This window comes from Pelodiscus sinensis, chromosome 10, assembly GCF_049634645.1.
Source record: "Pelodiscus sinensis isolate JC-2024 chromosome 10, ASM4963464v1, whole genome shotgun sequence".
Lineage (NCBI taxonomy): Eukaryota > Metazoa > Chordata > Testudines > Trionychidae > Pelodiscus > Pelodiscus sinensis.
Window position 1 is genome coordinate 26597266 of NC_134720.1, and position 25394 is coordinate 26622659.

The window sequence follows — 25394 nt, forward strand, 5'->3', positions numbered from 1 at the left end:
TTCAGTTGAAGATCATTGTAACAGTTAAAAAAAAAACTCACAATCAACTAACGTGGTCTGCTCTGCTGCCATGAAGGCAAACTGTTTTGCCATTTGTCTCTCCTGTTGCCTACAAAGCAAAAACATACAGGACATCAATTCCAAGCTTCTTGCTTTGAAAGGTACAAGTACAATTCAGATGTCCTGGCAACAATAATGCAAGTTGGCTGATTTGTGACAGGTATTTTGGGTCTGATTCTCCTTTTACTTATGCAACTGTAAGTGACTCCATTGATGACAGTGGAATAATGTCAATATGAAATCTGTTCACAAAAGGAGAACTAGGCCCATTTATAAGTTACCGTATGATGTAAAATATGATGGTTACTTGATTGTTGTTTGACCAGCTCTATGAATGAGCTAAAAACTGTAAGGTATGCAAATATGCCTCTTGTATAGAAAATATTTGATGTCTTGCAAGATTCTGTAACTGATATAGATAGACAGAACATAAGGGAAAGTACAGAATATGGAGGTAAGTGGCAGAGTTGGAAATTTCTCTTGCTTATGATGAGGATATTTACTGTCATGATAAAACGAAAACAAAAATTCTGTCAGTAACACTGAGAAGCTGGAAAACAAAGCATTCTTAAGCTCAGAACTCCTGTGGTCTGATAAGACTGAGTCAGAAAATATGGTTTTTCTTTGCACTCAGTGGCTGAGAAGTCTGGTGAGTTCTAAATTAATAGACTGTGTGTCAGGTTTTATTTTTGGAGGAAGACTTCTGCACTCCTATGAGTTATCTTGACAAGCTGACCCAGGTTTTAAATATGCAGCATCTTTTGAAACAGCTATGACAGTAAAAGCATACTAGATTTCAAGATGGGATGACTAGAATAGATCCAGACTATGCAGATTTCCTAATCAGAAAATAATGGCCTCTCTCTTACAGTTTTGTATCCAGCACAGCTTCAGGTAGGTTATGCTGGCTCAACACACTTCTAAAGTCTGCTCAAGAATCTGTCCTAATAAGCCAATCCTGGGCAAGCCATGGCAGGAATGGATTAAGAAGAAACAAAACAGAAAATTGAGGACTGTTACTTAATGCTATTCTGTGATATTCTCTTTAAGTTTATAATGCGTTCAGCTTAATCTTAAATTTGGCACATAGTGCATTATACTTTCATTTATAGGAGTACTTCTAAATTATAGAAGTACATGTAACTCCTGCTGAAACTGAGTGATTAGGGATAGAAATGTTCTTAACTTTTTCCCTGACACTTTATTTTTGTTTGTTAAGTTTGTGGAATTGGCTCAGATATTTGCACTTGCTTTTAAAGGCTTCCTTTTAAGGGCAGAAAAACTGGAGTGCACAGTAAAATAAGCAGTATAATGGATGATCAGTCCATACTGCAGTGGGACTACCACTCTATCCAATTAATCTCTTTTTACAACTGATAGTTGTGCAGATGGCTAGAATTAGTTTATCTGGTTATTAACCTTCAGCTTGGACATGCAAAAGGCTCTACTAATGCCCTCTCGAACTAGATTTGTACAGCTGAGCACTGGCATTAGCCTATTTCTACTGCTCCTTGCAGCTCCATCCTATTTTGCTTTCCTCTTGCTTCAAGGAAGTAGAGACTTCTATAAAGTCACCATTTCATTTGATTGGTGGTATTTGGTTGTGTTGCTACTGTAGGTAGTGATGGAATTTGGAGGGAACTTTTTATTGTTTACTCATTATCTTGCAGAAGAGCAACCTGCTCTATTGTCTTGAATACCTAAAAGGTTGTGGGAGGAGATGTATTCTGCATGGCTACTCACAGAAGTATCATTTGTTACTAAAACAATCTAATAAAATCCCTCTAAAGTGATCTAAGTAGTAATATTGTGGGATTGTAGGGGAGTTACCATAGATCTTTGAATGCCATTACACCAAGGACCTGACCCCATACATATTAGGGCTGTCAAGTAATTGAAGTTAATCGCAAGACTAATAAAAAAAAATTAAACAGTAGGATGGCAACTGAAATTAAATATTTTGGATGTTTTTCTACATTTTCAAATATACTGATTTCTATTGCAACTCAGAATACACAGTGTATAATGCCCACTTACTATTTTTGATTACAGATATTTGCACAGTAAAACTGATATAGCACTTTTCAGTTCACTGTACAAGTACTGTAGAGCAAACTCTTTATTGTGAAAGTGCAACTTACAAATGTGGACTGTTTTGTTTTTGAGTACAGTTATGTAACAAAACAAATGTAAAGCTTTAGAGCCTATAATAAGCGCATTCAGTCGTCGTCCTTGTTCAGCCAATCAGTACAAACAAGTTTGTTTATATTTATGGAAGATAATGCTGTTGGCTTATGTACAATGTCACCCAAAAGTAAGAAAAGGTGTCCGCATAGCACTTTTGTAGCTGACATTCTAAGGTGTTTAATTTGCCAGATATGCTAAACATTCATATGCCCCTTCATGCTTTGGCCCCCGTTCCAGAGGACATGTTTGCATGCTGATGATGCTCATTAAAAATGTATGTGTTTAAGTTTGTGACTGAAATGCTTGGGAGAACTGTATGTCTCCTGTTCTGTTGTACCAACATTCTGCCATATTTTTCATATGATAGCAGTCTTGGATGATGATTCAGCATATGTTGTTCATTTTAAGAACACTTACACTACAGTTGGTACCTTCTTTGCAGTCTGTAAAAATGTGAGATTTCTAAAAATAGCTACAGCACTTGATCCAAGGTTTAAGAATCTGAAGTACCTATCAAAATCTGAAAGGGACAAAATGCAGAGCATGCTTTCAGATGTCTTAAAATAGCAACATTCTGATGCAGAAATCACAGAACTGAACCACCAAAAAAGAATATCAAACTTCTGTTGGCAGCATCTGACTCAGATGATGAAAATGAGCATGCATAGGTCTGTTCTGCTTTGGATTGTTATTGAGCAGAACCTGTTGCCAGCATGGAGACGTCTTCTGAAATGATGGTTGAAGCATGAAGGGACACATGAATCTTTAGCATATCTGGCATGTAAATGTGTCCTTTCATTCTTCTTGAGATGCTGATTACAACAATGCCACACGAATGCCTGTTCTCACTTTTGGGAAACACTGTAAACAAGTGGGCAGCATTATCGTCTGCAAATTATAACTAAACTTGTTTAATAATAGGCTGAACAAGAAGTAGGACTAAGTGGACTTGTAGGCTCTAAAGTTTTACATTGTTTTATTTTTGAATGCAGTTATTTTTATACATAATTGTATATTTGTAAGTTCAACTTTCACAATAAAGAAAATGCACTGCAGTACTTGTATTAGGTGAACTGAATACTGTTTGTTTTGTTTTTTATAATGCAAATATTTGTAATAAAAATATAAAATGAGGACTGCACACTTTGTATTCTGTGTTCTCATTGAAATAAACATATTTGAAAATATAGAAAACATCCCAAATTATTTATGTAAGTGGTAATCTATTGTTTAACAAAGTGATTAATTTTTGTAAACGGTTGACAGCCCTAATATCGCTTTCTCTCTCACATACAATATAACTTTGAAGAAGTGCTGAAAACTCATAACTCAGATAAATGTCAAATTTGCCAGTACTGAGCACCTTTGACAAGTGGGTGCTGAAATCTCTTGTTCAGTTTTGTTACCTTAAAACAGAGTCATCCAAAATGAGCATCTCACTGAAAAACATGGCTTAAGCATTTGGGGTAATATTTAGGCCTTAAATACTTATGTGTAGTATATGATGTGATGATGAGTCTGGTTTCACCTATTCTGGAGATTACTAAAGCCAAAGATGTCACTAAAATAATATCAAGTAATACACAGTGCAAGTGGAGAGTGTGCTAACATGCTGACCAGGCACTCTGGACTTTTCCTGACATATATTCCACCTATTTGTTGCAGATTCTCTTTTCACTCCCATTGAGCTTCTATGCATTGTCTCCCCCAGGTTAGAATGTTGCTCCTGAAAAGAACTACATGCACAGCATTATATTAACCAGCAAATAGTACCTCTGATACGCTTTCTCCCTTGCTTTCTGCCTGTCCGCTTCACTGCCGTGGGCTGCATGAGGGTCAATGGAGATTGACTCACTTCTAGAACTCTCATAATATTTTTTTTCAGTAATGATGTACTCGTAGAGATCCTGATTTTGCTCACAACAGAAAAACTGAAAAGCAAAGCAGTGGTGTTACTCCAGTAGGGGCTGATTCATCGAGAAGAGCTGTGAATTCATGATTCATAGAGAAGCGCAGTTGCTTACTGTTTCATAATCTTCAGAGGTTGGGTCGAACGCCTCATAGGAAGGAAAATGTTTCAGCAAGTTGCCACAGTACTCGCATGTTGCACTAAATTCCTCTTCAATCTACAACGGGAATGGGAGAGGAAAACAAGGATTTGTACATCTATCTATAATCTTCCTATTCTAGGAAAAGGTGGCACCTTTGAAAATGCCAGGTTTAAATTCTTTTACCTCAGTCTCTGCATGCACAACCAACCTTCTGAACTATCAGGACATTTTGAAGACTATTATTGGCTCACTTTTATTTCCTAAGGAGATTACCAAGCATTCTAAGGCTAAGTCTTCACTGGCACTTTACTGTGCTGTAACTGTCCGGTTTAGGGGTACGAAAACACTCCTCCACCCCCCAGCACAGCAAGTTACAGTGCTCTACAGCGCCAGTGTGAATCAGGCTACTGTGCGGGGAGCCACACTCCCAGTGCTGTTAGCCATTCCTCTTGTGGAGGTGGTTTACATAGCGCTCGGAGAACTCTCTCCCAGGGCTTGTGCTGTGGCCACACTTTCAGCACTGTGCTTAAACTTTTACAAAGCCTAAGTTACCCAATTCATTTGTTTGAAGATTATTAAGAGCTGTCTAGCTCCTGCTGAGTTGGTGACAGAGGGGTCTGGGCAGTGTTGCATATTTATAATTGCACAGGTTCCTGGCAAAAAGTATTTTCAGAGAATTTTTCCTCCTTCCTCTGTGGCTTATTTATTTATTTCACAGGATATTTCTTAGTCCCAGTGCAATGGATAAAATCATTCATATAAATGATCAAGAATGTTTCAAGGGTAGCTCTGGTCAGTGGAACACTCTGTTTCTGGCTCCCAACCCTGACAGAATGATGTTTAGATTGCGTGGCCATTATCTTATTTCTGAAGCAGTGTTGTCCCTGTTAGAGAAACATATATCACATTGGGCTTCCCAGCACTATGTACTGTGCATGTATCTTAATATATAAACCACAATAAAACTCTATATCTCAGTTTTTGTGAAAACTAGATTTTCTCCTAGAAATGTATCCTCAGCATTAAAAAAGTGTGGATGCTTACACAATCTAATATTTTGGTAGGTGGCTTACACATTTCAATGCCTTAGCAAAAGAAAACCTATCCCTTCTAAAGAAACCCTTGCAAGATGAGTTTGACAGAAGGCAGCATCCTACATTGATTAAATGTTTGCCTCCTGCGACTCTTGGAAGTTAATACAAACACAATGTAGCAGAAAGAAATATCACCTGTATCTCCAGGTCTTCTCTTGATGATTCTGGCTTATATGCTAGAATAGTTGGTGGCCCAATGTGGGACAGTGTGCGCAGAGATTCCTCAAACAGCTTTATGAAATCTTCAGTAAACTTAAATTTGAAAACAGTGAATTCAGTGTAGAGTCAGTTCTTTTTTAGCGAGAAAATTGTTAAGAATAAAATGTATAATTGTAGGAACCAGGGGCACCATACCTCTGTGTCGCACAAAATGCCTAAACTGCTGAGATCTTGTGACAGGACTGCCTCTATATCTGAACAGCAGCAATGAAATTAATTAGGGAAGGCACTGTGTTCCAGGAGAGCATTTTTTCCTAGTCTCTTGGGAGGAATTCCCTCCCTGGCTTTTCAACGCCCCTCTGCCCTCTTCCTTCACACACCCCACCTAGCTGGAACATCTTTGGAGTTTATCAGAGCACTGCTCCTAAACCTTTGTTAGGTTTATTGCCCATCAGTGTGAAACTCTTCCTTACTTTGGCAGAGGAAGGGACATATAGGCTTTTATCCCATACTGTACTCAAGCATGTGCAGTAAAACATTAGCTTAAATTTAAATAAGGAATAGTTCAATTGAAGTCAACAGGATTGCTCACTGCTTAAAGTTAAGCACTCAAGTGAAGTGATGGATCTGGGCTATAGTGGCTACAGCAGTTCCCATCTCTGCTGTCCTGAGAAGCAAGAGCTTGGAAGCTAAAGATGGGCAAAACTCCTATTAAGTCTTCTAATCCAGTGTTTCTCAACCAGTGGTACGAGTACCCATAGGGGTACTCGAGAGAAGTCTGGGGAGTACATCAGCACAACTGAAATTTGAAGAAAACTGAATTTGTTTTAAGTTTTACAGTGCTTTATTATTTTTGCACTTTTTATACCCAAAAATTTCATCACCCACCTGGCAACGATTAAGTTGGTTAAACAAATGTGTTGCAATGGTAGAAAAAAATGTGTGTGTCTGAAAACTGTAGGTACTGGGAGATACTTATTTTTTTTTTTAAAAAAAAGGGGTTCTATATTAAAAAAAAGGTTGAGAAACACTGTTCTAATCCATCCCTTGTCAGTGCAGGACTGTGTCCCATATTTAACCTACACATACATATCCCAAGCAAAGGGTTTCCACCATTCCCCTCAGACAGCTATTCCTAATCCAATAGATAGGAAAAGCTTCCTGCCAGCCCTAGCATCTGTCACAATGACTCCCATTACTCAGTTATACTTCCTTATGCCACCCTCTATAATTCACCTTTCGCCTTAGTAGTTACATCCTTTACAACTTTGCAACAAGTCATATCTAATTTTGTCAGACCTTCTAACCCCAAACCACTTTTGTTGCACTTTTCTGAGTTGCCCTCCCTTTGTCACTACCCTGGCTATAGGAGCTGGTGTGCCCAGTACTGAACCCAGCACTCTAAGAGGGAAAGCAGAAGCAGCTCCTCCAAGTATCAGGTTACCATTTTCAGCAGCAGTAGCAATGTGAGCACTGTCTGTCGTGAGCTCTTCAGTCTGTCTGGGAACTAGAATTAAAATACACAGTCAACATAGGCAGTGACCAAGCTTTGACAATGTGTTAGATCTTCTCAAAGCAAAGAGCTGCAGGGAATGCCCAGCTTGAGGAGAGGAAATGCCACGGAGACCAAAATATATTCCGAGTACTACACTGTGGACAGGCCTCTCTCTAACACAGCAATGTGGTTCTGTGAGACTACAGGCCCCAGGCATTCAATGCTCCATCTTGTCTCCAGTATTTCCTCTTGCAAATGGGTTTATACTGGATTTTACAAATAAATATCCATTAAAGTCTAATAGAGTAGCCCTTTTACACAGGATATCCCAGTCAACTGTGGTTGTCCAGAAAAAGGTATTAGCTGACCCATCTTGTGTCTTTCATATCTTGGGACCAGCACAGCTACAATAATACTGCCGACTCTTAATGGGCCATTCTACTTTCAATGGTCTCTTACAATATATGCCAACTACTTATCTTAAACAATCTCATCCACCTTGCATTGAGCTGTGGTGCTCTGAGTACCTTCCCCAGATCTGAAGAAGAGCTCGGTCTGAGTTTAAAAGCTTGTCTCTTTGCCAACACAAGTTGGTCCAGTATAAGATATTACTTCTTCATCCACTTTGTCTATCTAAAGTTTGGCCCAATTTGAATGACTGAGTTGAGCAGCAGAAGGAAAGAGGCCGTATATTTCCAAAACATTCAAAGCCTTTAAACAGATATCTTCCATCAGGATATGATAAACAACTATGTCGGTTATCTGCTGAGCATTCCCACCCAGACTGCTGGGCATTCTTCTTACTAGCTACACATTCTGTCATGTGTTTTAATAATAGCGGTATTCAGAGAAAGTGCTAGCTAGTGGTTACAAAAAGGAGCACTCCTGGATTCTGATCCCAACTTTGACACTTGTGTAAAATAAGAAAATGCACAAATCTTTGGTTACTAGGCACCTTAGATGAAAAATGCTATAAATGTGCAATTACTGCTATGTATGTTGACTCTCACATAGTAAGCAACAGATACTTGAACTCGCAAAGCCATTTCTTACAGTTTTTTCTGATATATTCATAAATCCAGCTTGTTTCTGTCTGCACTGACACTGAAATTCCTAGAGTGTTCTTCTCAGTTGAGTGATCAACATTATCAGATGTTTCTCTTCCACTACATATAAAACACAAATTGCAAATTAATTATGTATGGCAGCTGCAAAGAAATTGCTTTTGAAAATCTATTCACATAGGAGGGTTTTCCAACTTGAGTATTTAATACATTATTATAATTTTAGAGTAACACATGTATGTAGGAACAAAAGCCTAGAAACTTTTTTTTTGCTATCTGTAAGATTTATAGACTTACATTCAACCAAGTCAGTCTCTGAAGGTCTCCAATGGACTAGACAATTAAAATGTCCTTAAATAGCCTTTCAGATTAAAACATGAAAACCTCAGATCAATTTCTTTCTCAAAGCATTAAGAAGCAAGTAAATGAACACTAAGTTTATTTTATGTTAAAATGTTATGTTAAAGTTTAAAAACTTTAAAACAAAAATCCATGGTGAGAAATGTGATGAAATATATAAAGTCTGGGAAACCAGAATTAATGGAATCAGCATTTACAATTCCTGTGCTCTGCCATCAAGGTTGGCTGTTCCAACATTTGATTTTTCTCTTCTTGTGTCTGATCACAAAGACCCTGTTAAGTGTCTAAAGCTTTTATATTGATAATTCAATGCGAAGAGCCCATTACTCATGAATAAACTTGAAGACAACAAAAATGTAGATGCAGGCATAGGGAAGGAAAAAATGTTCAGTAGGTAAAGTGTTATCAATGTTAACTAAAGTCTATTGTAAACAGCACTGAGTTAAAAATTTTAGAAATCTCTCATGTATCCCCTCAATTTCTAACACTTCATGCAGAAGATTACAATCCACATCAGCTATACCATCCAAGCTATAAATAAAGCATAACATCAAATCTAAAATTAGGTCTGATCTACACTAGAAAATTAGATCATCCAGCTATGTAGCTCAGGAGTGTGAAAAATCCATCCTGCCCTTCTCTGAATGACATAGTTAAGATGACCTAAATTCCCGTGTTGATTAGGTTGATAGAACAATTGTTCTATCAACCGAGCTATTCCTTCAATGAAATGGATATATGGGCTGCATCCGGGTTGACCTCCAAAATAATTTTCAGGCTGCCAAAAGTACAGATCTTTTTGTGGGGCCTCCTTAGCCTTGGACTGCAGCTACTCAAATCCCTGGGTCCTGGTTCCTCTGCATACCACCATTCCTCTCCCCATCCGCCCTGGGCTGGAGCTGCAAGCACTGGAAGCTCTGTTCATGGCTTCCCTTATCTGTAGGCTCCGTCCCTGCAGCTCCCATTAGCCAGGAATTGTGGCCAGTGGGAACTGTGGGCAGTCGTGCCTGTAGGCTCCACAGGGCAGTACACAGAACCACCTGCTTCCTTTCTTCCCCGGGGTCTGCGCCATCAAAGGGGAGCTACTCCAGGTAAGGTCCAAGCCCCCCAACCTTCTGTCCTGAGCCGTCTCTTGCATCCAAACTCCATCCCAGACTCTGCACCTCTATCCCTGAGCCCCCTCCCTGCAACCTAACTCCCACCCAGGTTCCACATCCCCATCTGCAGTCCTTAGCACCCCAAACTCTAACTCCCTCAAAGACCCTGCACCCCACCTCCTATCCTGAGCCCCCTCCTGCATCCCAAATGTGTCCTCTCTAGCTCCACCCCAGAGCCTGCACCCCCAGTCAAAGCCCACATCCACTCCTGCACATTTTGACCCCCACCTATAGGGCCCCACAAAATCTAATAGGCCTGGGCCCCAGAAAAGTTAATTTGGCCCTGATGATGGACATAGCTCAAATAATCAGTGCTCCTGCTGCTGCTTTAAGTAGAAGCCAAAACAGAATGGCTATGTAGAGAATGAACTACCCTTTCACTCACAGATACGTTCCCTCTAAGTCCTGGTAGAAGCTTATTCAAAGAGTAGTCTATGCTACCTCCCGTAGCCCACGCTGTGCCACCGCTGTGGATAAACACAGTCTCTGTGGCTGTGAGATCCCTTTGACTAGATCTACATCTTAAAAGCAGGCTTGAAGTATATTCAGGAGAAACAATGAAAGCAACAGAGATGCATAAGTAGCTTTCTTCACTGGTTCTAAAGTTTCCAGCTCATGGTCCTATCTGACCCCCACCAAGTCATATTAAATTCTACATATTAATATTGCAGGTGCTTACCTGTTTAACTTGCGTAATGAGGGAGAACAAGTTTCTCTTCTGATTCCGCTTAATATGGTAGGAAGGCCTTTTGTACCTGTTGACAACAACAGACTAATCTATGCATGGAGGCAATACAAACAATACCAAGCGATTAAACAGAAAGGCTTTCCAGTGCATCTGCTGATTACACTTTTCTCATGTATGTATGTGTTAAAATCCAAACTAAAACAGCTCCTGCTTCTTAAATGGTAGTTAGCTAGGTACTTCGTATGAGCAGAAATGTTACTTCGTTGAAAAAGGTGAAGCGTTCAAGAATAACTCCTGAATCTGTGTTAAGGGATTGTTATTGCTGGATGCAGTTTACACCTACAATACCATTATTCTCACTAGGCTTCCCAGGCTACTGACTTGGAGGTGCCAATCCCAGCAGAATTCAGTTGGTTGGCTGCTCCTTTTCTCTAGCACTGAAGATCATTTATGCTCACCCTTCTCAAAATGCCCTGGCTGCCAATATACTATGTTTCTGTATATAAAGCCCATCCAAATCTAAGATGTAAATACCTCACTGATGAGCTTTTGCCCTATGGCCCTCCTTGGCTATGTTGGGCCTACTCTTGTCTCCTGTGTTCTTTTTGGTGGATCACAGAGCACAAGTTTCTCAAAGACTTGATTGCAGAACTATCTCTTGAAAGAGGTTGACAAACCTCCTTCCTTAGTTGCCATAGGACACATGGTAAGTCGCATTCCTTGTTTTTTGGCTAATTCTTGATATTGGTTGTCCCTTCCCCGCTTGTTTATTGGATCTACTAGACCTTCCCCTCTTACTCTCTCTTGTTATAATTGTGCTTACAACTTTATCCTAATTGTAAGCTTATCTATGAAAAGTATTTGAAAGATCATTTTTTGGAGGGCAGGTAAAGACAACTACCACTACCATAGCCAATGCTTAGGGAGGTTTCATTGTAATACCCAGATGCTGAAACATACTGGGGACAAGTGACCATCACTGCTGCACCAATGAGGACCCAAACCTGCTACATGAGAGATCCTGCTCTGTCTTTTCCTCCCTTGTGTCTCTTTCCATTTCCCACTCTCACTTTATCCGAAAGAAACTGTGCTGCATTAGCACAACAAGATGAGACAGCCCATCCAGTCTGCTCAGCCTGAGAGAGACCAATGAAGGAGACAGATTTGACCAAACCAACCAGATATTCCTGACGGGAGGCAAAACAGGCAACAGCTCTGAATGTGCCAGACTAAATCAACCTATTTGTGACTGATTTTAGCTGCCTGTATCCTGAGAACATCAACCAAAGCCATATTGCCCCATCCCTACTATCTTAGCTCTCTTCTCTCCCTTCTGTGTCCATCTGTTTTGTCAAAGACAGAAAAGTGACCATCATTCCTAAATTAGCTACATTCTCAGATCTCAGCTATGACTCTGTTTTGTTTCCAGACTCTTGTAATTAACAGTTCACTCTCATGATGACCCTTACCTTTGTTCCCGCAACCTAGGTATATGCTCCACCCACTAGACCTGACTCCTGCTCTAACTACTGGACCAGACTGCCTACATCCCAATCCACAGCTCTCTAATCAATATTTCCTCTCTAAAAACACTTTAACTTTGTTCTGTATAATCATTCAATGTCAATGCTTTTTTGACATCTTTTAATTCTTTCCCTTTTTTGTGTGTTTTAATCAATAAATATCTGCCCTTTTGGCATAAACTTCCGAGTGTGATTTTCATGGTACTAACCAGGCTAAAGTCTCATATACCAAACTTGTTTACAACTGTTTAATGTGGAACAGTTACAGGTTATGCTAATGCCTTTAATTTGTTGGGCCCATATATGCCATCAAAATTAATGCAACATCCCCTTTCTTTGTATAGGTGGGAAACTGTCCCTTGTGTTGATGGGTGTTTGCCTGAAGGTTACTAGAGCTCTATTTTCACAGGTTTCAGAGACCGAAGGAATCATTGTGATCATCCTATCTGATTTCCTCCATAACACAGACCTCAGAACTTCCTGCACGTAATTCCTTGAGTGTATCATATAGAAAAACATCCAAATCTTGTTTTAAAAATTGTCAGTGATGGAAAATCCATCACAATCCTTGGTAAGTTGTTCCAATGGTAAATTGTTCATGTGATCAGCCTATCTGATATACAGGCAGTCCCCTGGTTACGTACAAGATAGGGACTGTAGGTTTGTTCTTAAGTTGAATTTGCATGTAAGTCGGAACTGGCGTCCAGATTCAGCCGCTGCTGAAACTGACCAGCGGCTGACTACAGGAAGCCCGAGGCAGAGTTGCTCTGCCCTGGGCTTCCTGGAATCAGCTGCTGATCAGTTTCAACAGTGGCTGAATTTGGACGCCTGGGACAGAGCAGCTGGGGCGCTGCCGGGTAGGTCCCCGCAGCGCCGCACCTCAGCGCTGCAGGGACCAACCCTGCAGCACCCCAGCTGCTCTGCCCCAGGTGTCCCCAAGTCAGCCGCTGCTGAAACTGACCAGCGGCTGATTCCAGGAAGCCCGGGGCAGAGCAACTCTGCCTTGGGCTTCGTGGAGTCAGCCGCTGGTCAGTTTCAGCAGCAGCTGACTTGAGGACGGCTGGGGCAGAGCAGCTGGGGTGCTGCCAGGTTGGTGCAGTAGCGCCGAGGAGCGGCGCTGTGGGACCAACCCAGCAGCGCCCCAGCTGCTCTACCCCAGGCATCTCAGCGAGAAAAGCCTGGTCTGCTGGGGGAAGGGGCGCACTAGCTGCGCCCCCTCCCCCCAGCAGACCAGGGAGACGCGGGTGGCGGGACCGCCGAGACGTGCTGCGGTCCCGCCTGCATCCTCCGCGTCTCCCTGGTCTGCTGGGGAGGGGGCTCCCCCCAGCAGACCAGGGAGACGGGGAGCAAAGCCTCGGAAGATGCCGGCAGCGGGACAGCCGCGGCGAGTCTGGGCTGTCCCGCTGCCTGCGTGCTCCGCGTCTTTGCTCCAGGTCTCCCTGGTCTGCTAGGGGGGACTCCCCCGCAGCAGACCAGGGAGACGCGGAGCAGCTTGTCTCGCCCCGGGGGTGGCGGGACCGCAGCGCATCTGGGTGTCCCGCCGCTCGCGTCCTCCAGGGCGAGCAAAGCCCAGTTCGTAACTGCGGATCCGACATAAGTCGGATCCGCATAACTCGGGGACTGCCTGTAGTTAGGACTGTATCCAGATGACTTTTAGTTTAGTGTCAACCAGACCTAAAAACTTCTGCCAATAAAGAGGACTGTGATCCGTTGTTCTCCATATCTACTGAAATCAGGAAAAGAAGTAATATGCTTAATCTGCAGGAATGAAGATTTAGATTAGATATTAGGGAAAAATCTTTCCAGCTACCAGAGTAGATATGCTTCTGTTGGAACAAACATCTGTCAGGAATGGATGGCTAAGCTTACTTGGTCCTGCCTCAGTGAAGAGAGCTACCCTCAATAACTTCTGGAAGTCCCTTTGATTCTACAATACCTGTGGTGGGAGCTGGTTGCTTTGTGGTCGTCTTCTGTTGGCTGGTCTCTGGTCTGAGTTCTGTGCTCCCACCAGACTTCCCTGCTAAACTCTTGTCTTGAGGCAAGCTAAGCAGGTGAAAGGCAATATGATTAGACTTTTAGGGAAAGGCTTTTTACCCATCAAGTATCGCTAACAGCCATGGTTAAGCCACATGGCTTGCCATTGCCTAAGGAATTTAGATTCCCGTTGCTGAAGATGAAATGCTGTATTTAGCTGATTTATATGAAATATATGGGTACGCTTAGAGTTCCTACTGGACAGGTGTCCTTATTATAACAGCCCCATAACTGTCCTCATTAGTCAGCAAGAATAGAACACCCAATAATAGGCTTATACTGCAGCAGGGAACATGTAATGTTAGGAAAATCTTTTTAGTATGAGGGCCTAATTTTGCCCTGTGATACATGTACACAGCTTTCACTAAAGGCAATGAAAGTTGCACATAAGATATCAAGGACAGAATTTCACCATTGTGCAGTTTCACAATGAAATCTATGAAGAAGCAAAGCTCCGGAATTATTATTATTGGGAATATTAATATGTAGGCATCCCTCTGGATGAATAACCAATTTTTCTGTGAAATTAGAGTGAAAGGAGTCTACGTGACTGATCATGGTTCTTTCCAACCAAATGATAACAGATTGACCTTTATTGAGTGAATGTTTGTGAATAAATGGTACAGACAGTATAATGAAAACTTTTGACAGTAGCATAGTGAAGCGAATGGATGCATCCAAGAGCAGGTTTGGGGTTAGGGTGAGAGGGTATCTGGCACCTGGGAGCCCGGTTACATGGCCCATGCCGTAATGCTCGGCATACCCCATGAGTGGGACCCACTGGTGGAGTGCCCCCGTCCTCCGGAATATTGTTCGTGCCCCTTCTGTGGGGAGTGCAGAGGATATGTAGATTCCGTAGGATGATGGGGCGGGGGGGGGGGGAGTTTTGGAGTGTGGCTTTTGAGGAGCCCGTAGAGAATAATGGGGAGCATGTGGGGCCCCGGATGTAGTTGGGAAATGGTTTGGTGAAGGGTTGTCTAGTGTATTCTGGGTTGGGTGGAGATGCTCTCCCTGTAGCAGGAGGTCTAGTGGTTTAAATAGGTGGAGTTATAGGTTCAAGAGGGTGAGCGTCCCACCGCGTGTCTAATTTTAATCTCCCTAATGGGTTATCACGGAGGGGAAGTAAGTATACTACTACACTTGATCTTAGCCAAAATGCCGAGAAATAAATAAGGACCAACATTTGGATTAGAGTGAAAGCAAAGAAGATGGTCAATTGTACTGATTGTGGCGACTTCCTGGTGGCACAGTCCATGCTTACAGCATGCCACCATTCAGATAATACAAATAAATTAAGTTTTATATTAAAATAATAGTTCAGCTGAGGCCTGATATAATTTCCACTGAAATCAATTCTTTGAATTCAAATGTAGATCCTTCCTTACCTGCTTAATGTATCTAATGATGTGGAAATTTCTTTTCTAATTCCTCCTAATACTGTTGGGTGAACTTTGGAACCTGTTACATATAAAAATCACTATTATTTACACTAGATTGTATCTGTAAACCAGTAAAAAGCATAATTCTGACCTGCTATAGTAGACTAAAAGAATTATGTGCTAACATGAATGTAAATTAAAAACAAAACTTATTTTTACTGAATTAAGACAGAAAATGCCCTGTTTTAGTGACAGTTAACTCTTCTTCCTAGCCTCAGATAAGGATGACTATCTTTCCTCCTCCATCTGATCACTCCGTGATTTTACACTCCAGATCACAAATTACCGAGGCAGAAGTGCTGGCGCATGGGTGTCTACAGCTAGTCTCTTAATTCTTGTGGTCAGGAATCTAAACAAACTTAACTGGGAAAGTGTGTTCAGCACCTCTGGAAAATCAGGCTAATATTTAGGGGAATATACATAGATTAAGGTGTCAAAGTTGAGGCATCCAAAACTGAAAATATAGCTCTGACCTTACACCCCATTTCTCAATACACTCTCCTTCTTGCCCTGTGGTATCTACTTCCATCTCCTACATCAGAGGTGGGCAAAAGGGCCTCCGCGTGTCAGATATGGCCCACCAAGCAGATTAATCCAGCCCACAGAAGCCAATTAAGGCCTGAGGGCAGAGGAGTGTGCGAAACTTCCTCCCGCCCTAGCAGGACCACACAGCGCTTTGAAGCGCCATGCACTCCTTGCAGGGCAGGAGGAGATGTCACCTGCTCCCCCGCCCTCAAGCCTTGTTTGGTCTGGGGGAGGGAGGAGCACTCGAAATTTCCTCCCCTCTTCCCCCGCCCTGCGAGGAGAATGCAGCACTTCGAAGTGCTGTTCGCTTACGCAGGGCGGAGGCAGGGGGGAGGAAGCTTTGCGCAGTTCCCCTGCCCCCAGGCCCTGACTGGCCTGGTAGCAGGGGGAGCATGTGAAGCCTCCTCCCGCCCTGCGAGGAGCATGTAGCACTTTGAAGCACCACATGCTGCTCGCAGGGCAGGGTAGGGCAGGAAGAGGCTGCATGTGTTCCCCTCACCCCCAAGCCAATCAGGGCCTGGAGGCGGAGGAGCTGCGTGAAGCTTCCTTCACTCTGCCCTGGCCCAGCAAGGAGCGTGCGGCACTTCAAACTGGCATGTGCTCCCCAGCCCCCAAGCCCGGATTGGCCTGGGGCAGGGGAGCATGCGAATCCTCTTTCTGCCCTGCCAGGGGAATGGATGCCTAGTGGTAAGGGAGGACAAAGGGGCTCCCACACCCCTAGACTATTCATGGTCTAGGGGTGGGGTAGCCCAGAAGCATCCTGCCCCTTCCAGTGTAGGCCCCACCCCTTCTGGGGGAGCCCGGCCAAAAATTATTGCCCACCCCTGTCTTACATGCTCCACATCACCACTTCCTCCCTTTTGGTAGGTACTGATGTCTCTCTTCCCTTCTAAATACCCAATGCATTACAACCCCAGTCTCTAGCAAGGATGGGATTATGTCATGGTACCTGAGCCTGGAACTGGCTGCTCTGTGGCTCCATCCTGGAGGCTGCTCTCTGATTCCACCTCTATGCTGTCATATTCATGCTGTGAACTCCTGTCTTCAGATGAGCTAAGCAAGTTGAAAAGACACATCTCTGCATAGCATGTATTGTCTCACTAATGACCACTGTTTATAACTGACTTCCTTTAGAGATAGGTCATCTATTTCCCTCTCCTTGAATAAAGAAAATACCACATTAGGAAGCACATCAGTATTAATTCCTAGCAGATATATTCATAGAGTCCCTCCTCCTCCCCTGGCACTTCTGCTGATTAGTCTCAGCAGAAATTCAAGAACTGAATAAGCATGAAGACTGAAATAAGGCTAAAGTAGAAAAACCAGGTACATCTAGGTTTACTCAGTCTGGGAACTGAAGGGAGGACAGTAACTGAAGATAAGGAATAGTGATAGAAATGTAGCCGTGTTAGTCTGGTGTAGCTGAAGCAAAATGCAGGACAATGTAGCACTTTAAAGACTAACAAGATGGTTTATTAGATGATGAGCTTTCGTGGGCCAGACCCACTTCCTCAAATCAAATAGTGGAAGAAAATAGTCACAACCATATATACCAAAGGATACAATTTAAAAAAATGAACACATATGAAAAGGACAAATCACATTTCAGAACAGGAGGGGAATGCGGGGGGGGGGGGGGGGAGGAGGAAGGAAGGTAAGTGTCTGTGAATTGAAGATAAGGAGACATTAGTCAATGAGGACAGACCAAGTGATAAAGTGTTATGCTAAGGAAGTTATATGTGACATCTGGTAGGTGCAACAAAGATTACAACGTTATCCTGGCTGATAGGAAAACGTCTAGCATTTAAATACAGGGATGACTTTGGGGAACCATATTGCCATGAAACAAGGAATGATGGACTAGATGATCCACTGGAGAGCTGCATAAACACCAATGTATCTAAGTTGATATAAGTAAAGATGGAATAGGGGGATGAGGGAAGATAGGAAAAGAAGATGCCTTAGTAGAATATTGTACAGGAAGTCCCCGGGTTACATGGATCCGACTTACATCGGATCCCTACTTACAAACGGGGTGAGGCAACCCTGCACTAGCTGCTTCCCCCCAGCAGACCAGGAAGACGCGAAGCTAGCGACACCCCCCCCCCCTCCCAGCAGACCAGGGAGACGCAGAGCGGCTTTTCTCAGCAGACACCTCAGCTTGAGAATAAAGGACTGAGGGAAGTGAGGTGTGGGAGAATAAAACTGAGCTCTGGAGAAATGTTTGGCTAGAGTTTCCCCTACAATATGTACCAGTTCCGACTTACATACAAATTCAACTTAAGAACAAACCTACAGTCCCTATCTTGTACGTAACCCGGGGACTGCCAGTATTGCTAACTCTTAAGATCACGTATGACAACTTCATATCACTGCTGAACCCAGAATAAAACAAATCAAATCAGTTGCTTACCTGCTTCGTCCTTCATAGGATGAAGATGAACTTTCTTTTCTATTTCCTTTGGTATCTGTTGAATGCAAATGTATGCAGATTAGTTGTACTGCAAGATATGCAGCCAAATGTGCAAACATAACTCCCAGAATGCAAGCTGGATTAGAGAAATGGCAAAGAATTTTAAGATAAGATATTAAGGGTATATATTCAGTGACTCCCATTCTTCTTCTTGGTCCCCAGAGCAGTAAATAGAAAAGATACTCCATCTCAAGGATGTGGAGGGATAATGTTTTGCCATCAAATCAGGTTCTTAGAACTCTTTGGCTTCATCTATCAACAAAGTGGCCACTTCCTCCCAATTCACTTTCTGGACACAATGCTTTACTGTAGAGCTGCTGAGAACATTTCAACACAAGTGAAATTTCCAACCAGCTCTCACTTTAATGGCAACAAATCAAATGAGGAGATGGCAAGAGCCCCAGTGGCAGAAGTTTTTGTTCCAAAAAGAAATAAAAATTATTTTGACAATCTGCCATTACTCTGCAAAAAGCAAATTTATTTCTCTTCACCCTAGTAGCAAGTGTGTCCCACAATAAGACTGAACAGAATAGACGATAATCTTGTTAATCACAGCTGCTACTGGTCAGTTTCAGAGTTACAGTTTTCTTCTCTGTGGCTACGTCTACACAGCTTCCCTCTTCTGCAGAAGCCCATGCAAATGAAGCACGGCTTAGCATATTGTCATGCTTCATTTGCATAATTAATTAGGAACCATTTTGCGCAAAAAGACACCGTCTACACCACCTTTTTGTGCAAAAACAACTCCTAATTAAGAAAATGAAGTGTGGCAATATGCTAATCCATGCTTCATTTGCATAAGCTTTTGTGGAAGAGGGAAGCTGTGTAGACTTAGACTATGAAGGTAACAGCTTGGATCCAGACTGAAATGTCAGCCTTGTGGTGACACAGTAGTGCCTTAAGGGAGACAAATGCTGAGTGCTGTCTACTTGAGTTTCAGATGATGAGAGTGTTTTGGATCATAAACTGTATGGCTGTGTCTACATTGGCATCCCTTTCCGGAAAAGGGATGCTAATGAGACACATCGCAATTGCAAATCTGTGGGGGATTTAAATATCCCCCGTGGCATTTGCATTTACATGGCCGTCGCTTTTTTCCGGCTTGGGGATAAGCCGGAGAAAAGCGCCAGTGTAGACGTGATTCTCCGGAAGATAAGCCCTTTGAAAGTAGGAATAAGAGATCCTCCGGAAAAGGGCTTATTTTCCGGAGAATCACGTCTAGACTGGTGCTTTTCTCCAGCTTATCCCCAAGCTGGAAAAAAGCGGCAGCCATGTAAATGCAAATGCCGCGGGGGATATTTAAATCTCCCGCGGATTTGCAATTACGATGTGTCTCATTAGCATCCCTTTTCCGGAAAGGGATGCCAATGTAGACACAGCCTACATGTTCTTAGTGGGGGAAGGCCTGTGGGAAGTACTGGGCTTCTTGGCTGAGACTGCCACTGTCATTTCCCTACAAAGAGAGGAGTGTGAAGTGCCAGCAGTCCGTACAGAGGAGTCCTTGTGCTAGTGCTAGTCAAAAAACCAAAATCTTGCTAACCATTGACCTGTATCTCACATTTCTGTTTTGGGAAAGGTGGCGGCAACTCTGGTCCATTCTGCAGTTCTCATCTCTCTTTATCTTAGTCTATCCCACTTTGGACCCTAACATAGACTGGACCAGGCCCTTTCAGAAACTGTTTCAGACCGACTATGCCATTAACAGTCTCTTGGTGGTGTATGACAGAGGGAAACTGATCTCTATAAAGAGCCAGAGGAGTGAGGAAGCTTCTGGAGGCTTACAGGATACTGCTGATCAAGGGAAAGGATTTGGACCAGAAAGCCAGAGCAAGCTATGGAGAGCCTGCAGGATCTAGGAGTGGCCTACTAAAGCAGGAAAGGTACTGAGACACAGGTACATTTCTAAGCAGGAAGGCCTGAAATTAGACTCCTACAGGGAAGATTCTGAGAAATCAGAAGAGTTTTGAGACAGTACTCAGAAAGGAGAGGCTGTGTCCCACATAAAATTTTTTGTTTATTTTTATGTCAATAAAACTGGTCTCTAAGCTAGTTGCTAAACAAAGAAAAGTCTTTCTGTAAGTTATTGTGAGATCCAAATGCGGAAGCTGAGGCAAGGTGTGACAGTCATCCCTAACCACAAGGGGGGGCGCAGGAGATTGTAATGCTACAACAGGCCCAAATATGCGTTTATCTGCATTTCTGTGGCACTGTTTATGTGCCTGTCCTAGCAATGGATTAAGACTGAATATCTGCAGTGCTCTCTTCAAATCTCAGAAGTCTTTGATACTTTTGACCATGAGTTTTTGCTGGCACAGCCAGCAGATGCTAGTAGGGACGGATGGAATTGTACTTGAGGGCCCTATGTTCTATCTTTGGGGAAAGTCATGATGGGTAGTTTTAGATAACTATTTTTCCAGCCAAAAGGCTCTCTGTGAGTCAGGCTAATTTGACTTTACAAAGTAAACATCATATCTGTCTGGGTATTGGAAGTGTTAACAAGGTGATATGGCTGCAGCGCATACTGATGGGAGCTACATCTCCACCTACCTAATTCAGCTAATGAAGCAGAAAGAATGAGCCAGGCTCTTGAAGAGATGAGGGTGTAAACAAAGAGAAGCTGGGTGGGGCTCAGTTTTACAAGTGAGATGATGGTGGTAAAAGGGGGAAATGCAGCCAGAAAATGAAAAAAGCCAGTTCACCCTCCCCCCCCCCCCCCCGGGAATCCACCGTGGTCAGGCAAGATTGTCAAGCCCAGAGGTTACTAGACTTAGAATAGTTCAAGGAGAAGCTGTAGCTAAAAGCCTTTTTAAAGAACTCTGGCTGCTGGAAAGCCCCTGGTGGCTTGTGCCCCTGCCTCAGAGCACCAAGCATAGGGCCCAGCATTGTCCTTAGTATATAGGGGGTGCCCCTATGCTTGCGGGCAGCCTGCGGGTGGGAGGGAAGATGATGATTTTTTAGAGATGTGATTTTTTTAAATAATCTTCAGCAATGCACTCATTAAATATTTTTAAAGCAAATTTTAAATGACTGTCCTGTAGAATAACGCAGCAATTTCAGAAATGGACAGTATACACCTGGGGTTGGCAAATGCCTGTTTTAAATGGCTTCCTTACCATTAGCATGACTCTCTCAGGTTCAGTGTACTAATGGGGCCCTCAGCCTTTTTCACTTTTAAGTTAACTAGATCCCGCTAACAGAGCCACAAACCAGGGACAGGAAGAAGTGGCTGGGTGGATAGTAAGACGCCCGGGTGCCCCAAATTTTCGGGTGCCCGATGCACCTGCCAGCGCCCTAATTTCACTTCGACCCCCTGGGATGCGAGGGGCGCTGCAGGCGGGGGACCCCTATAACCTTTCCTCTGCCCCTCTCCCAGAGGCACCAGCCACAGGGACGTGAGCCGGGCGCCGCTGCGCTCAGAGCCGCCCCGAGTGCCAGGGGTTCCGGGGAGCCGCGCTGGCCGGGCCGCTTCATCCCGGGCCCCGCGCCTCTCAGGCATCGCTCCGCGACCCTGCTGCGGGAGAGGAGCGGGGGGGGGGGTCACCCGGCTGCTCTCCAGGCCCCGGCGCTGCGGACCCACCGCGCTCCCGCCCCGCACCGCTGGCTCCCTCCATGGCGCGCTGCTGCCGCCTGCGGGGCTGCGGCCCCTTTAACACGCGGGGAGCCCCTTTCCAGCATCCTTGTGACGCAAAGTGTTGTGCGTTCTAATCTCTAGGGAAACGGCGGGGCGGGGCGCTCAGAACTCGACCCCCGCCGAAATTTAAAGGGGCCGGCCGCTCTCTGAGCTCTGCGGCACGGAGCGCCCGCCACCGCCTGCGGCAGAGCAGCCTGGCAGCTCCACGGCCGCGTGCCGGGCAGGCCCCGGGTTGGCTTATGCCGGGCTGGGCGCTGCGGACGCAGCTCCTCGTTCGCGCGCCCACTGGTACTGGGCCGCAGCCCAGAGTTTGGGAAACGCTGCTATAGGCCAGTGGTTCCCAAACTTTTAGGCATCAAGGCCCCTTTTTGATTTTTGAAAAACCTTTACACCTCCCCACCCCCAAAAAATAGCAGCAAAACTTGTTGAGCAAAACAAAACAAAGCAAACATGATGGGGAGGGGGAGAGGCTGGGTTGCCTCGTGCCCCCCCCTGGAATTTCTTCATGCCCCCCAATTTGGGAACCCATGCTATAGGTAGTGACTAGGGGGAGAGATCGAATAATGTTTTGTCAGTGTTCTTAAGAGACTTAGGTGGTTTTATTTAAACATCTAGGACTAAATTCATCCTTGGTGTAACTCTACAAAAGTCAGTGGAGTTATGTATTAAGGCATGAGTTTAATCATGAGGGGTTTTTTTGGTGTGGGTGGTGGGTGGGTGTGTTTTGCAAGATGGGATGTGTGTGTGTGTGTTGTGTAAAGTGCTGTTCTGCATAACTTTGCGTAGGTTGGCATCATTAGGTAAGGCTGTTAAGTTTCCTTGGGTGTGGACAACTGTACAGTTTCCATTGCTCTTTTGTGATCCCTTGCAGTTTCTGGGAAGGATGCCTAATTGTTAATCTTGAAGTGAGTGTTTAGTTGGCAAATTCTGAAGGAGAGGGAGATGCCATATTGATTGAGGGGAGCAGGAAAACAGACTCAAATGAAATGCATTGCAGTCTTACCACTAGAGCTGGTTGAAAAACAAAACTGGTCTCAGATGTTCTTGTGAAAAAATTGCCCCCTTTTTCCCAATTTAAACATTTCAAAAACTTCAGAGGAGTAGTTGAGTTAGTCTTTAAGGTGCTGCCAGACTATTTCTTGTTTTTCCAGTTACAGACTAACAAAACATGTAGATGGTATTATGAGCTTTTGTGGGTTACAACTCTTAGAGGAAGAATGGTCCAATGGTTATAATGATTGGTAGGATAATGGGAAATGCCAGTTAAATATATTGCTTTGCCACACATTTTTTTGTTTGCCCTGGGAAAGTCGCTTAGGTCCAGATTTTTCAAGGTATCTAGGAATCTAAGGCATTGTCTACACTGGCATGTTTTGCCACCAAAAACTGCCTTTTGTTGACAAAACAGAGTGAGCGCACACATAATGCAACTTTTGTTGGGGAAAAAACTCAGTTCTAGTGACAAAAATTTTTCCACCTCTGTGGGAGACTTTTGTCTTTCCCCCTTCTTTTATTGTTGAGAAAGAGCCAGTGTGTATTCTTTTGTTTGTTTTAGTCATGAGAACTGACTTTTGCCAGTATCCCACAATGCCTGTCCTGATGGCTGTGCTGGGTATTTTGTGATTTCTGCTGCCCTGCAGGCATGCATACCTTCCTCTTCAAAGCTCCTGGAAGTATCTGACAGCTGAGTGAGTTGCTCAGTTTGGGGAACAAATAAAAGGTGCAAATCATTGGAATGCTCCCATTCTGTTAGAAACACAGCAGCAGGCAGACTGCAGCTGCAAGGGGAAGGCTGGAGAGACTGCTGTACTGCTTTAACATGCCTCAACATGGAGAGTTCACAGAGCTACTCATGATGCTCTTCCTAGCAGCTGAGAAGGCTGTGGGAGAACTTCGGGGAAAATCCCAAGAATCACAGGGATCAGCTCTGCCTTTCCACAACACTGCACTGTGGGAGGCTTACCCACAGGCTACATCTACACTGCATGCTTCTTGCACCAGAAGCCTTTTTTGCAAAAGTTTTTGTGCAAAAACTTCTTGCACAAGAGCACATTCACACCTCAGAGCACATCGCTTTTGCGATGTGCTTTTGCGCAAGAGAGTGTCCACACTGCATGACTATCAGAGCACCTGTGTTTTTTCTGATAGGCTCTTTTTGCGCAAGAAACTCCAGTGGAGCATCCACACTTGCCTTTTTGCGCAATAGCTGTAGCGCAAAAAAGAGTTATGCCTCATAAAAGGAGGTTTACCTACACCGGAAAAAGCCCTCTGTTCTGCCGTTTTACTGCCCATTTACTTGCGCAAAAGCACATTTGAGGTGTGGACGCTTCACAGGTTTTTGCAAACAACCTGTCATTTTTGTGCAAAAACCTTGCAGTGTAGACGTAGAGACATTCTTTTCCCCTATCTGTTGACAGATGGCTAGCCATGTGGCCATGAAAAGTTGACAGTGGGAGGTAGAAAAACCAGTTTGACCAGCTTTCACTTTTGCTGATTTTTGCATGTTGACAGCACTTTTTGTCACCAAACTTCCCCAGTGTAGGCATAGCCATGGGGTACATCTTCACAGCCCATGGCAGCAAATTGGAGTGTGAGTTGACAAATTCAGTCTTGCACTAGCATGCTAAAAATTGCTATGTAGACAATATGAGTGAGGCTGGAACTTGGGATTTAGAGCCCCCTTCTTACAGGTTCAGGCTCCTCTAGCATTTTAAGCACCACACTGCATGAGCTTGAATCTGTTGGTCCTGGGATCTGAGACTTGCTGGAGTTAGGCATTTCAACATAGACTGGAGCAGTGCTTAACTGCCTCTTAAAACCAATGACTTTTAGTCTTTACCCCTCCATTCTTCTGTAAAACGGGGTTTCCCTTCCTCATAGGGGGGTTGTGAGGATAAATGCAGTAAGGACTATGAGTGGCTCAAACTATAGGGATAGTGGCCATATAAGGGAGAGAGAACTCCTTTAATAAGCAGGCTATCATTCTCTTTTTCTCCCACGCTAAGGCTATGTCTACACTGCAGAATTTTTATGCATAAATGGACGTTTTTGTGCAAAAATGTGTGGAGCATCCACACTACAAGCCTGTTCTTGTGCAAGAAAAGGTATAGTAAATCATAAGAACACAGGGCTTTTTGCGCAAGAGTTATTCCTCTTTCTATGAGGAATAAGCCTTTTTGCGCAAGAGCTCCGGCGCAAGAAGGCAGTGTGGATAGGCAACAGGAGTTTCTTGCGCAAGAAACCCCTATGGCTAAAATGGCCGTGAGAGCTTTCTTGCGCAGAAGAGCGTCCACACTGCCATGGACGCTGTTGCACAAAAGCACATCTCTTTTGCAAAAGCACATGGCAGTGTGGACGCGCTCTTGCGCAAAAAGTTATTGCGTAGGAAGCGTGCAGTGTAGATGTAGCCTAAGATAATAACCCTCAGCATGCTATAACTGGGACTGAATGTGTG

The 25394-nt window shown here is 43.8% G+C and overlaps 1 protein-coding gene and 1 long non-coding RNA gene across 4 annotated transcripts in view; one reads left to right on the top strand and one right to left on the bottom strand.

The window, feature by feature from the left end:
- The window catches only part of ERICH6 (glutamate rich 6), a 32971-nt gene extending 10989 nt beyond the window's left edge, over positions 1-21982 (bottom strand). Inside the window, exons 1-13 of one of the 3 annotated variants that reach the window (XM_075937718.1) lie at positions 21887-21982; positions 18250-18304; positions 16786-16889; positions 15258-15330; positions 13775-13881; positions 10307-10382; positions 8100-8212; positions 6996-7058; positions 5747-5805; positions 5528-5644; positions 4272-4373; positions 4021-4178; positions 42-109 (exon numbers count right to left, since the gene is read on the bottom strand). In XM_075937718.1, coding sequence (XP_075793833.1) covers positions 42-109; positions 4021-4178; positions 4272-4373; positions 5528-5644; positions 5747-5805; positions 6996-7058; positions 8100-8212; positions 10307-10382; positions 13775-13881; positions 15258-15330; positions 16786-16889; positions 18250-18304; positions 21887-21920 — 1129 coding nt within the window. In that variant the 5' untranslated portion in view covers positions 21921-21982. Of the gene's footprint in view, positions 1-41; positions 110-4020; positions 4179-4271; positions 4374-5527; positions 5645-5746; positions 5806-6995; positions 7059-8099; positions 8213-10306; positions 10383-13774; positions 13882-15257; positions 15331-16785; positions 16995-18249; positions 18305-21422; positions 21845-21886 lie in introns of those variants that run through there. The other 2 variants (XM_075937719.1, XM_014569958.3) reach the window with 2 other exon arrangements.
- LOC142830772 (uncharacterized) overlaps positions 1-25394 on the top strand; it is a 50667-nt gene that overhangs the window by 7955 nt on the left and 17318 nt on the right. The window lies entirely within an intron of this gene.